Here is a 12,188-nt window from a genome sequence, read left to right on the forward strand (position 1 = left end):
GACGGTGGCTGAAACGATGCAGAGCACCGGCGACTACTATCAGAGGGCGCCGAGATGCTGTCCAGGAAGGAACGCGAACGCGAATGCGGACGCGTTGAGAATCAGCGCTTCTGTGAGGGGAGCGGAATTACTGTGTTGTTGCTGCAGTTGCAGCACGGCAACATCTACCAAGACGCCAGGATTGTTGGCCAGCTTAGGAGTCTGCGTGCTTGTGCTGGGGTACACACTGCTTGGTGCATTCGCTTTTATGGCGCTGGAAGGTGGTCTGAAATCGGTGAGTAACGATTTCTTTAATAACTTTGATTTTATTTATTTCATATATACGCGTATATTTAAAATATGAAATAACTTATTAATGAAATATAGAAAGAGATATAAAGTATTTTTTTTCTTCTCTTAATTTTTTGAAATTATTCTATGCATACATAAATTTATGCACAAGTTATGAAATTAATTCTGTAATCATTAATTAATTCTGAATTTTTTTAAATAAATTATACAAATAAAATAAATATTTTCGCTTTTGTATGACAGGATTCAGCGAACGATCTGCTCGTTTCCACGGGTTCAAAATCTGAGGGAGGATCGTACGCGGTACCTAGTCTTGAAGATGATACCGCTATGGAACTGAGAGCACGTACCGTTGAAAGACTCTGGAGTATCACAGAGGATCTGAATGTATTGTACAAGGAAAACTGGACAAGGCTAGCAGCGAGAGAAGTGTTTGAATTCCAAGAAAATCTGGCACGAGGTCTTAGCAGAACTTCTTCGCAATATGAACCATCATCTCGATCTAGGGAACATTCCATGGATAGGAGATCACATCGAAGATGGACTTTCAGTGGTAGTTTGCTGTATTCCCTGACTCTGATCACTACCATAGGTAAGGACACTTAACATTTTTGGTAAAAATATAAGTATTTTTTATATACAATTTTTAGAACGATATAAAAAATATATAAAAGTTATATATATATGTATAACATTCATATTATTATACATCATATAAGTTAAAAATAAATAAGATAGAAATTAACTTGTATGACGTATCATATTTTCAACAATAAGTAAACTTTTAAATAAAAATTCTATATAAAAGAATAACGTAAAACCAACTCCAATTTACAATTCATTTACAATCAAAATACATCAATTACATTTCCAATAAATGTTTCATATTCAACCAGTCTTCGCTTGTTCTCTTAATAGCGGCCGATTGTGATACGATTTGGTCGATTGACATTTCAGGATACGGTAGCGTGGCGCCTCGCACAGTCTGGGGTCGTTTGATCACAATAGTGTACGCTCTAGCCGGGATTCCCTTAATGCTAGTCTATTTAAGCACGGTTGGTGATGTCCTCTCAAGGAGCTTCCGCCGTTTGTATGGCCGACTGTGTAGACCAAGAAATTGCAGCAGAAAGCAACAACCACCTCCACCGCCGCCTCCTGTAGGCGGAATTATGAGCAAAACTTATAGATACGATAACCATGTCGACTCAAAATCTGGAAATTACTATTCGGCTAGTAGAGAGAGCTCCTGCGATGATCTAGGAACTAGAGGCACCAGTAGTGCCATCTTATTGGATTGTGGAAGCGAGGGATTGCTTCATGCTACTACTAGCTCTACTGCTGCACTTCAGGTATAACGTATTTTATTCTGAAAACATGATTTTACATTTAAAAAGTGATTAATATTAGAAAATTTGATTGATCAATTAATGAGAATAAGAACAATGAGAACACTAGATGCATCATTGCAATAGAATTGTGGATAATCATTCTGGATTAAAAACAAACAAAATAATAAATTAGAAAAATTATAAACGTGCTTACAAATTACAATTAATATATAACTTAACAAATAATCTAAGTATATATACCATACTTATATTAAAAAAATATAAAATATGTAAAAACACAATATCATAATATATTATATAATTGTATATAATATCATAACAAATATTTCAATCTTTATCAGGATATGTCGTCGGGAAACAGTAAACGTCATTTTCATCCATGCTCACTGTCCCTATCGACGAACTCGTCACCAGGCTACGTGGTGGAAACGAATCCCGTGAGGATACCGATTAGTCTTTGCTTGGTGATTATGCTGATCTACATATGCGGTGGCGCGCTAATGTTTAACCGTCTGGAAGGTTGGAGCCTTTTGGAAGGCGGCTACTTCTGCTTCACCAGCCTCGGAACCATTGGTTTCGGTGACTTAATGCCCGTTGGACGAAACGCCGCGTCCGCTACTCTGGAGGAGCTCAGCTTGTGCGCCTGCTCACTCTACATACTCGCTGGGATGGGCCTGATCGCCATGTGCTTCAACCTCGTCCAGGAGGAGGTGGTACGCGTGGTCAGGGTCTTCGGTAGAACCTGCGGCATGTCGTCGGGGGTGGTGGTCGGACCTATCGGTGGTACAGGTATCCCTGATGCAGGCATTCGACGGGGAACCGCTAATTTGTTCCGGACGAGAAGTTATTTTATTCAGCTATGCTTTAGATTCTAATTTGAACGCTTTGAGTCTGATGATGATATATATTATATATAAATGTAGATAATATGATAAAATGTTTAAAAACTAACAGTATTTCTATGACAATATTGGTATTACTATTGTATACTTATATTCTTAAAAATAGCAATGCAATTATTGATAAGCTGTTGGTTAAATTAGGTTTAGATTTATCAAATTTGTTGATATAATAAAATTAAAAAAAAAAATTTAGAATTTATATTAGTTGGAATTTTAGTCTAATTAAATCCTGTTAGTTTTAATCTATTCATAAATATTGATTTAAACATGATATTTCGCAACTATATATTTTTCAAACATTTGGAAATATAAAATCAAAAATATTGATTTTTTTTAAAATTTAATTTAATGAAAACAAACTAATTTAATTTAATGAAATATTAATGCGTTTGTAACCTTAAATTCTATATATTTCTTAATATATCAAAGGAATTATATAATAATATAAATAATTATTTATTTTTAACCTTATTTAATTATCAAAGCTTTAGCTTTTTCTTTCAAAAGCAAGACGTCATTTCCAATTCAGGCTCAAAGTGTTAAAGGAATCACGAAACGAATATCAAACTCGCATTCGCTTGCACGTAGAGCGGTTCTGATCCACTCGCGTCGGGGATTTCGATTGGGCATCTTGACCACTCTGCATAACCCCTTCATTAAAAATGCAAAAAAAAAAGAACCATTTTAATCAAATCAAAAAGTAACATTTTTTAATTCATCTTTCAAAAAACTATAAACCCTTAATATATTTAACAGGTACCAGTCCTGGGCTCAAGGCCGACTTGGATGACGGAGGAGGTACCAGTGACTCGCGATTGTCCGAACAAGAAGAAGAAGCGATCGCCATGTCCATGGTGCCAACATCCTGACAGCATCAGGCTAGGAGTCCCGCGGACGGGAAGCTCCTGGCCCACGCGTCCAACACTGCCATAAAACCATCACCAGGTCATCATTCTCTGCCACGAAAGAAAACATCCGAATCCAGAAATTCTTCGACTCAACAGTTTCAACGTGCCCAATCTTTAAGACGCAGCTGTTTGTCTCCAACACAATATCATCATCACCATCAACATCGTCAACAAGAAAGTTCCTTACACTTCGAGTACTTTGTGCCTAGAAGCGTGAGTGAGTTCAATCTGGCAGCAGCGGCGGTTACGGACATGGCTGTGCCACCACCGCCACCTACTTCAGTTTTACGACCATCCTCAGCTGTCACGCCACCGGTACCTTCGGCATCTAATTCCGCATCGACGAACCAGTCTAGATTATTGGAATGTACAGGAACGGCGACAAGAAGCCGCGAGAAGATGGTCACGTTTGAGGATGAGGGCGTGAGTTGTGCCACCTCTACGCCCACAAGGAAAAATGTTTCCGGTTTGGAGAATGTTTTCATGTGACGCTGCAATCACGGATGATTTTGTGAAAGAAAATTTGAATTTAAGTGGATGAAAGAATATTGGTGGAATGTTCTGTGTTTTGGCTATATCGAAAAAACGATAAATAAAATTTTAACATAAAAAGTTCAATGGAATTATTTTGAAGATTAGTTGTTTAATGAATGAATGTTGATTAACAATCGAAAAAAAAAATAAATCGAACAAGAAAAATTATGTAGCAATATATTTCTTCTATGCGACCAAAGAAATGCAATTAAATCACTCATAAATTAATATAATTAGTACTTTTTCATTATATTATGAAAAAAAAGATGATTTGTGACGGGTCTCTGAAAAAAACCTTGTAAAGTATGAGTGAAATGTTTGTGTATACATTTTCAGATTAAATAATAAGACACGAACTTCAAACAAATGAAATGTGTCTAAAACGAAAATCCATAAGTGGGAATTTTTAGAGAATGGTTCGCCATAATGAAAGACATTAGATTTCTACCATTTACATTATAACTACTGTTACTATAATAATATTTAATATTCTTATCGCTGCTGATATTCTTCTTACCATTATCATTGCTAAGTGACTTGAAACGGACGGATTTTTTCGCGAGAATTGTGTAAATTATTGAAATGTATTAAAATACATCACCTCCTTTTCCTAAAAACATACTTATTTTAATAATGAGTGAGACAATCGAAAGTAAATAATTATTCGTAAAAAAAAAACAAATTTAATATATTTTAATTACTTATTTTAATTTTTTTATAAATTTATTTTAATAAATATTTATCATATATTTAGAATTTATTTTTTCTTCATATAAAAAAAAAATGTTTTAGGAGAAAGAGGTAATGTAAACGAAAGAAAGATGCAGCCTTAAAAAAACACCTGATAGGTGATTCAATTAATATTGTTATAAAAAGACAGATAAATATAAAATATAAAAGAAAGACGTGCACGATCACAAAACAGTCTGTTCTAGTATAACTTTTAAGGAGGGTCATTTAATCGAATGTCGAACATTAATTTTAATACAAGTTCAATAAACAAGTTTACGAATAAAGCAACCATATAAGTAAATGGTAATAGTGAAATTTATCGTGCAAAATGAAAAAACGATATGTTTCAGATGGCATGTAATAAACCAAGTCCAATCTTTTCGCGCAAACCAATAGACTGGCAAGAAAAATATCACTTAATCTCCAATCTGGATTGAGGCTCAACGATATTCAGATATGTTATTTGTACACGAATTTCTTTCTTGATATTCATTGGATTTTCATTAAAGAGAGAATTAAAAATATCAAAAAATCACAACTTTACTTAATTTTTTTTTTTTTTTAGCTTTGAATCCTTGAACTAACATAATGCAGATTATTTAGCATCATAAAATGTCATTAAGTAAATAATATTTTTTCGGTACCTAATTCTATTTATCTAAATATTTTCTTATTCTTTTACTTTCTTTTTTCATTATAAAAAAATAATAAAAAAAACTAAATGATTCAAAATTACATTGAAAAATGAAAACCAAAGTTTTTTTTTTATAAAACAATAGAATTTTTAAATCAAAAATATCATGTTCGTAATAAATTATTTTTTTATAATTTTAACTCTTTCTTGTATCTCATTTTCTATTAATATCGCATTATTTCTCGTATTATTTATTAAGTTTAATATAGTATCAATTTGAAAATAATATTTTAAAATATAAGCAATATAAAAGTTACAATAGATTACTTATCAATGAAGCTTATAATTTTTCCTGCAATGTTTATCTGTCACTTTTCTTCGTCGTCCTCACAATAATCCCATTCCTCTTCTTGCAAATTTGACCTAAGCATCGATGGTGCTGCGCTCTCTTCTGGTTTCGAATCGTTATTACCAGCAACACAAGTTACGTTACATATATATCCTAGAGAAAAAATTTAAAGATTATTTATAAAAAATAATATTAAAATTTAATATGTTTTCAAATAAATTTTTCCACATGGAAGAAGAACCTCTAATCTTATCCATTAAACCTTCGCCTTTTTTTACTTCTTCTTCTTCGTCAGATTTTTGCATTATATTTTGATAAAAAGTAAAGCCAATGTCCATTGCGTGATTAACTATAAATTGAAGAGTACAAAGGACCATAATAAGTAATATTGGTAAGCATAAAGTAGTTTCTACATCGTCCAGGAAAAGATTCAGCCATTCCGGTAATAAATCGCAGCTCATCTTCGATTAAAAATGTCAACAAAATTCTGGAAAGCGTTTAATATAATCCTTTACTTCATACAAGTACTTAATAACAATCTTCTTAGACAAATTGTTTCGTTGTCAAAGCGGGTTTCGTTGCGAAACAATTTCGTGAAGCATATTCTTGTTAATTTAGCTGAAGAAAGAAGTCATGCCGAAATACACTTGGACGTCTTTTTTACAGCACTGAATCGGTTCAAAAGCTGAATGTTTTATAAAATCGATTATCGAATCACTTATGAACTTCGATTTTGTTAAGAATTTTGTCAATAAATAAATTTAAATGAGAAAAGTTCAAATCGAAATCGATTTTAAAAAAAGAAACATATTCAAAAATTTTATTTTACAATAGAGCAAGAAAGAAAAATTAATATAAAAATCAAACTTGTTTTAGATTTAAAAGAATAGAACTATGTATATTAAATATAAGACGCATCTGTTTCGCCATCTAGTTTATATCAGTGAAAATTGTAACATAACCTCTATGTTACGAATGAAATATTAAACTTTGTTTATATGCAGTTATATAAGTTTAATATAAATACATTATTACTATTGCAATAAATTTTTTCTATGAAAAATGTCTACTCGTTGGTAAATATACATTTTTTCTGTAATAATAAAATTAATATACGATTCAAAATACATTTAAAACATAACATTGAATAAACTATTATATTAAATTTATATATTATATATATGATTTTATTTTAATTTTATAGGTATCCTTTATATCAAAAAGGTAACCCACAACTTAGAATATTTCTTCCAAATTTTTGGATGAAACTTGTAAAACCACAACATAACCAACCAAAAAATATAGTAGAATTTCACGTTTCAATGGAAATGACAAAATTTGATATAAAAAATTATTTAGAAAAAATTTATGACGTTCATCCTATATATGTGAATACTAGGATTGCTCTTGGAAAAACGCATAAGCCAGAAAAATTTGTTGTTAAAGAAGATGATATAAAAATAGCTTATGTAGTTCTAGTAAGTATTAGAGAAAAATTTCATATTTTTAGTAAAAATATTTTTGACATTATACAATATATATATTATATTAAATAATTAAATAATATTAAAAAAACATATATTATTTTTAGCCCAAAGATCAATCATTCGAATTTCCTAATATAGTTCCTAAAGATTCAGAAGAGAAATATAAAGAACAAATGGAACAAACAGAAGCTAACTTTCGTAAGTTTACAGAAAAAAATAAATGTCCTGGCATTCCCAGTTGGTTTAAATAAATTTATTTAATATAAAAATAAATAAAGTTTAATGATATTAATCTGTATTTGTCTTTTTATGTCTCTACATTTGTTACAATAACATAAAATAAATACATTGTTATCATAATAAAAATAGTTGAAATAAGTAAACAAAATAATGATAGAATATATATCTACTCATGATAATAAAATATGATAATAAGAATAAGAAAAATATTATTAATATATTTTAACATCAAATTAAATAAAGAATATGATATTTTTAATATTTAATATTCACTCAACATAAAACCATATGACTTACATTGAGGACATTGAGCAATGTCAAGCAAAAAAATTGTCTGCAAAAAGGAAAGAAAAAAAATTACTAAAAATTAAAATTAATTAAAGAGGAAGTAATTTCTTTTCGTTCATACTTCATTTAAGGATATGATACATCAAAGACAACACACCTGTGGATGAATAGGACAGAAATAACGTACTCTGCCCTTTGTCAAATAACCACAAACATTGCAAAGCACAAAACCATGTGGTCTATTACAAAGGCATTCATTGGAAGATAAATTGCTTTGTGCTATTCCTCTTCCTCTAGCCATTCTCATTGGATTACGATTGCCAAATTTTGAATTGAAATACATTTTGTACTTTCCTAATTAAATCATTGAACATTTATTAATCAATAATTATAATACAAATATTCTTTAATAAATATTATAACAGCAAATAAATAACAATTTGTATATATCTTGAGAAATAGTTAAAGCAAACGGAACACAGAAAAATTTGTTTTTAATTAGTATTTCTTAAAATGCATTGGTAAATACGAAATTAATAAAAGACGCATTTCGAATCATAAATTCATGACACAAATTCCAATGCGCAAACATGATTCACTCGTATATTCACGACGGTTTTGGTACTCTCGAGCAACGTTTAATTTCCGGTTCGCAAGTAATAATCGCCTCTTTTTAGTTCGCTTTTAACGTTTAATTCACATCGTTTCGACAAAATGAAACAGTGTTTCGAACAATACATTTGCTAAACATAAAAGATATTACGATACGATCTCAAAATAATAACTGACCACAAAGAATATGTGAAAATCCGTATTATCGATATATTAAATTTTTTTAGATCTCAAATGTCTTCTTAAATTATTTATCAAATGTCTTTTTAAAATATTTATCTTTTTAGATAATTATAAAACAATTTTTTAAATGCACGTATACCTTTAACAACCACTTGTTCTTTCAAAATAATGAATCGCGAAAAGCACTGTAATATAAATACGTATTTATTGTCACATGAATTTAAATGCGAAAAAGAAATTTAAAATAATTGGTAGCACAATTTGGAGATATCACGAATTTAAAATGATTTTTTATTTTTAGTACAAGAACTATACGATTTCATACGTCTTACCGGTCGACACGCTAGCGCGTTTCTGGCACGTAAAATGATCGGTCAACAGAGATAGAAAAAAAATAAGAGCGAAGTATAAACACACTTGAAATCAGCCGGTTGTTCTTTAACATGAAAACAAACTATTCATTTCGGGCTCAAATGTTGATTTATCATAATATAACCAAATCAGTCTTTTTTCAATAGAAAAAGGTTCTGTTCCCTAACGAAAACGATTGAATTTTTCAAAATTATGATCGATTTGCAACGAAAAGGATGTTACAACAAAAATAGACATGGCAAGAAGGTACTTTAAAACGATAATCGATCATTTAATCGACTTAATTTAGAACTCTAAATACATAATACAATACAACAAAACTTTTATTTGCTAAAGTATTATAATTATATGTAATATAATATAATTAATTTTAATATTAATTTATCAGATAATATTAAAATATATATTGTAAAATAATTAAATTTTAAATAATTATAGATTAAAGATAACATGTATGTTAGAAAGAAAATAAAGTAAAAATATTGTAAATTAAATATAAAATATTAACCGACTGTGTTTAACTTAAATTTTATTATTGACTCATTTTTGTTTGTTTATCATATTCGAGGATCTCCATGCGCGGGAATTCGATATATATACATAAATTTTCGAATTTTGTGTATCCACGGTGAATCGATTTAACTCGTAACACTAAAAGGCATGGCGTCCGGTACAGTAGTAGAAAATAAACGTGTAGCAAATTTAAACATATCTAATAATCATGGCAGGTAAATGAAAATGAAAAATATATGAAAAAAAGAATTTATATTATAGTTATTATATTATACTTAATAATTGGATCTAATTATTATAAATGGAGGAAGAAATTATTTCAATATTAATGTGATTAGCTGTATTTCCTTTTTCTTCTAGAAAAATTCTAAACGTTTACAGAGTATCGACAAGTGGAACGGACAAAACGAAAGTGACATTTTGTACAGATGTGGACAAGTCTGTAATCGTACATAACTTTGAAAAGAGAGGATGGGTTCAAGTTGGTCCGGAAGATGATTGGAATTTCTATTGGTAATAACAATTTAAAATTAAAAATAAATATTATTCTTTTATTATTATTTTATATAAAAAATTTTTATTAATAATTATTATTGTTTTATAAAATAAAAAGAAATAAAAAGAAATTAATTCTTATATAAATAAATTATATTTTGAAATTATTATAGGGCAGTCACGCAATCATGCAGAAATATATTCAGCGTAGAAACTGGCTATAGGATGGATGACAAACAGTTAAATATCTTTTATCAAAAATATAATAAATTTTGATATATATCAAATATATATCAAATATTAAAAGTTTTGATATATATCATATATTGCTTTTAGAATAATCAATCATTTTCCGAATCATTACGAATTGACACGAAAAGACCTTTTAGTAAAAAATATAAAACGTTATCGGAAGGAATTAGAACGCGAAGGAAATCCTTTGGCGGAAAGAGGAGATGGGAAATATATTTATCTTGATTTCATACCTGTTACGTTTGTTTTGCCGGCAGGTAGAATATTATTATTATACCTATAATTGATATATCTAACGTGATGAATTTATCTTTAGATTATAATATGTTTGTGGAAGAATACCGTAAATCACCGCAAAGCACATGGATCATGAAGCCATGTGGAAAATCACAGGGTGCTGGTATATTTTTAATTAACAAATTAAGTAAATTGAAAAAGTGGTCTCGAGAAGCAAAAAACCCATTTAATCCAAATTTGACAAAAGAATCATACGTAATATCTAGGTACAAAATAATATTTTGCAATTTATATTAAAATAATTAGAAATATTTATTTATTTTATAATAAACATATAGATATATTGATAACCCGCTTCTTATCGGTGGCAAAAAATTTGATCTTCGTTTGTATGTTCTTATTACATCTTTTCGGCCATTGAAAGCATATCTGTTCAAATTAGGATTTTGCCGGTTTTGTACAGTTAAATACGATACTAGTATCCAAGAATTGGATAATATGTACGTTCATCTTACAAATGTATCTGTGCAAAAACATGGTGTAAGTAAATTTTTCCTTTCTTGAAAAAAAAAAAAAAAGAAAAAAGAGATAAATAAAAAGATTCAATATTTCTATTGTAGGAAGAGTATAATAGTAAGCATGGTGGTAAATTAAGCGTGCATAATTTAAGATTATACTTGGAGAGCACGCGTGGTAAAACAGTTACAGAAAAATTGTTTGCAAACATCACTTGGTGCATTGTACATTCTTTAAAAGCTGTCGTTCCAGTTATCGCAAACGATCGACATTGTTTCGAGTGTTATGGCTATGACATCATTATCGATAATGATCTTAAACCATGGCTTATAGAGGTTTTAAAATCTTTTGATAATTCTTTTTATTTTATAATTAAATATTTTATAATTTCATTATTTTACTATTTATAATATTGATTAAGATAATATTTGGCAATTATGAATATATTTATTATGTTTCTGTTATATATTAATTCTGCACATATAAAACTATATGTAATCAAGAAATAGTCATTTATATTTATATTAAAAGCAATCACATATTATATATATGAAATATTGTGGATAATAAGTGGGCAAATGTTTTAAAAAAAATTGTTATTTTATCATATTGATAACTAACATGCATGTCTTTAATCTTTGCAAAGTTTTCTCTTTTTTCCACAGAAAATGAATCCTGTACAAGAATTGATATCAATATTTTTTATTGAGTTCGCCTTTGATGAAATATATTTAAAATACATTTTTCTCAAGATATGATCTTATTGAACTCATTCTTACTACTGCATTATATGTATTTTCAAACTTCACTCGTTTCATTTCTTCTTGTTTTATCGTTTCATGCTAATTTTTTTTCTATTTTTAGGTAAATGCGTCTCCATCACTGACGTCTACTACAGTGAACGATCGAATTTTAAAATACAAATTAATCGATAATATAATCTCAATAGTCGTACCACCCGATGGTGTCCCAGAGTAAGTTTCACATTAATCTCACATAAAATCAATTTTTTCAATATCACTTAAATTCGATTTTCGACAGCGTAAGATGGAACAAAACTCCACCACCGGAAGCACTCGGAAATTTTGAACTTCTCTTAGACGAAGAATTATGCACTCAAGAGGACAAAGAGTATTCGTCAGCGAAATATCGAAGTTCTTCAAGCAAATGGAAATAAATATTCGGGTGTTCTCAATTAACGAGAAGAAGAATTAATAATAAACGTTATTTTATGCGTATATTAATTTATGAAAAACATGTATCCCTTTGATATGAAGTATCGAAAGGAGGTTCA

At 29.5% G+C, this 12,188-nt stretch overlaps 4 protein-coding genes across 14 annotated transcripts; 3 read left to right on the forward strand and 1 right to left on the reverse strand.

Annotated features, from left to right (window-relative positions):
* Positions 1–6: 6 nt before the first annotated feature.
* LOC102676490 (potassium channel subfamily K member 18-like) lies at positions 7–4,351 on the forward strand. Of its 2 annotated transcripts, none has more exons than XM_006607379.2 (5): positions 7–274; positions 535–883; positions 1,249–1,640; positions 1,982–2,429; positions 3,299–4,351. In XM_006607379.2, exons 1-5 carry the CDS (start codon positions 17–19, stop codon positions 3,409–3,411), a joined length of 1,560 nt encoding a protein of 519 aa, XP_006607442.1. In that variant the 5' UTR covers positions 7–16; the 3' UTR covers positions 3,412–4,351. The 2 variants fall into 2 exon arrangements, with proteins under 2 accessions (XP_006607442.1, XP_006607443.1); XM_006607380.2 differs by having other exon boundaries at positions 1,982–2,353.
* Positions 4,352–5,538: 1,187 nt separating this feature from the next.
* Positions 5,539–9,143, reverse strand: LOC102677236. 6 transcript variants are annotated; one of them, XM_031508572.1, is made up of 5 exons: positions 8,842–9,143; positions 7,872–8,068; positions 7,724–7,760; positions 5,941–6,186; positions 5,539–5,852 (listed from the first exon to the last, which is right to left on the reverse strand). In XM_031508572.1, the coding sequence occupies exons 4-5, from the start codon at positions 6,158–6,160 to the stop codon at positions 5,719–5,721; spliced, it is 354 nt and encodes a 117-aa protein (XP_031364432.1). In that variant the 5' UTR covers positions 6,161–6,186; positions 7,724–7,760; positions 7,872–8,068; positions 8,842–9,143; the 3' UTR covers positions 5,539–5,718. The 6 variants fall into 6 exon arrangements, 5 of the variants coding, with proteins under 5 accessions (XP_031364432.1, XP_006607452.1, XP_031364427.1 ...); XM_006607389.2 differs by having other exon boundaries at positions 8,649–8,865; XM_031508567.1 differs by having other exon boundaries at positions 7,856–8,068; positions 8,649–8,865.
* LOC102678096 (39S ribosomal protein L23, mitochondrial) lies at positions 6,616–7,570 on the forward strand. Its single transcript, XM_006607392.2, has 3 exons — positions 6,616–6,775; positions 6,904–7,177; positions 7,291–7,570. The coding sequence occupies exons 1-3, from the start codon at positions 6,762–6,764 to the stop codon at positions 7,435–7,437; spliced, it is 435 nt and encodes a 144-aa protein (XP_006607455.1). The 5' UTR covers positions 6,616–6,761; the 3' UTR covers positions 7,438–7,570.
* LOC102677084 (probable tubulin polyglutamylase TTLL1) lies at positions 8,912–12,138 on the forward strand. 5 transcript variants are annotated; one of them, XR_004149785.1, is made up of 10 exons: positions 9,441–9,609; positions 9,755–9,907; positions 10,063–10,128; positions 10,226–10,398; positions 10,458–10,644; positions 10,717–10,918; positions 10,999–11,229; positions 11,560–11,686; positions 11,759–11,868; positions 11,936–12,138. XR_004149785.1 is itself a non-coding variant. In XM_031508553.1 (9 exons), the coding sequence occupies exons 1-9, from the start codon at positions 9,117–9,119 to the stop codon at positions 12,069–12,071; spliced, it is 1,248 nt and encodes a 415-aa protein (XP_031364413.1). In that variant the 5' UTR covers positions 8,912–9,116; the 3' UTR covers positions 12,072–12,138. The 5 variants fall into 5 exon arrangements, 4 of the variants coding, with proteins under 4 accessions (XP_031364413.1, XP_031364408.1, XP_006607447.1 ...); XM_031508553.1 differs by lacking the exons at positions 9,441–9,609; positions 11,560–11,686 and adding an exon at positions 8,912–9,127 and having other exon boundaries at positions 9,776–9,907; XM_031508548.1 differs by lacking the exons at positions 9,441–9,609; positions 11,560–11,686 and adding an exon at positions 8,989–9,127.
* The last annotated feature ends 50 nt before the right edge of the window (positions 12,139–12,188 follow it).

This window comes from Apis dorsata, unplaced genomic scaffold, assembly GCF_000469605.1.
Source record: "Apis dorsata unplaced genomic scaffold, Apis dorsata 1.3 scaffold_5, whole genome shotgun sequence".
In the NCBI taxonomy this organism is placed as follows: Eukaryota; Metazoa; Arthropoda; class Insecta; order Hymenoptera; family Apidae; genus Apis; species Apis dorsata.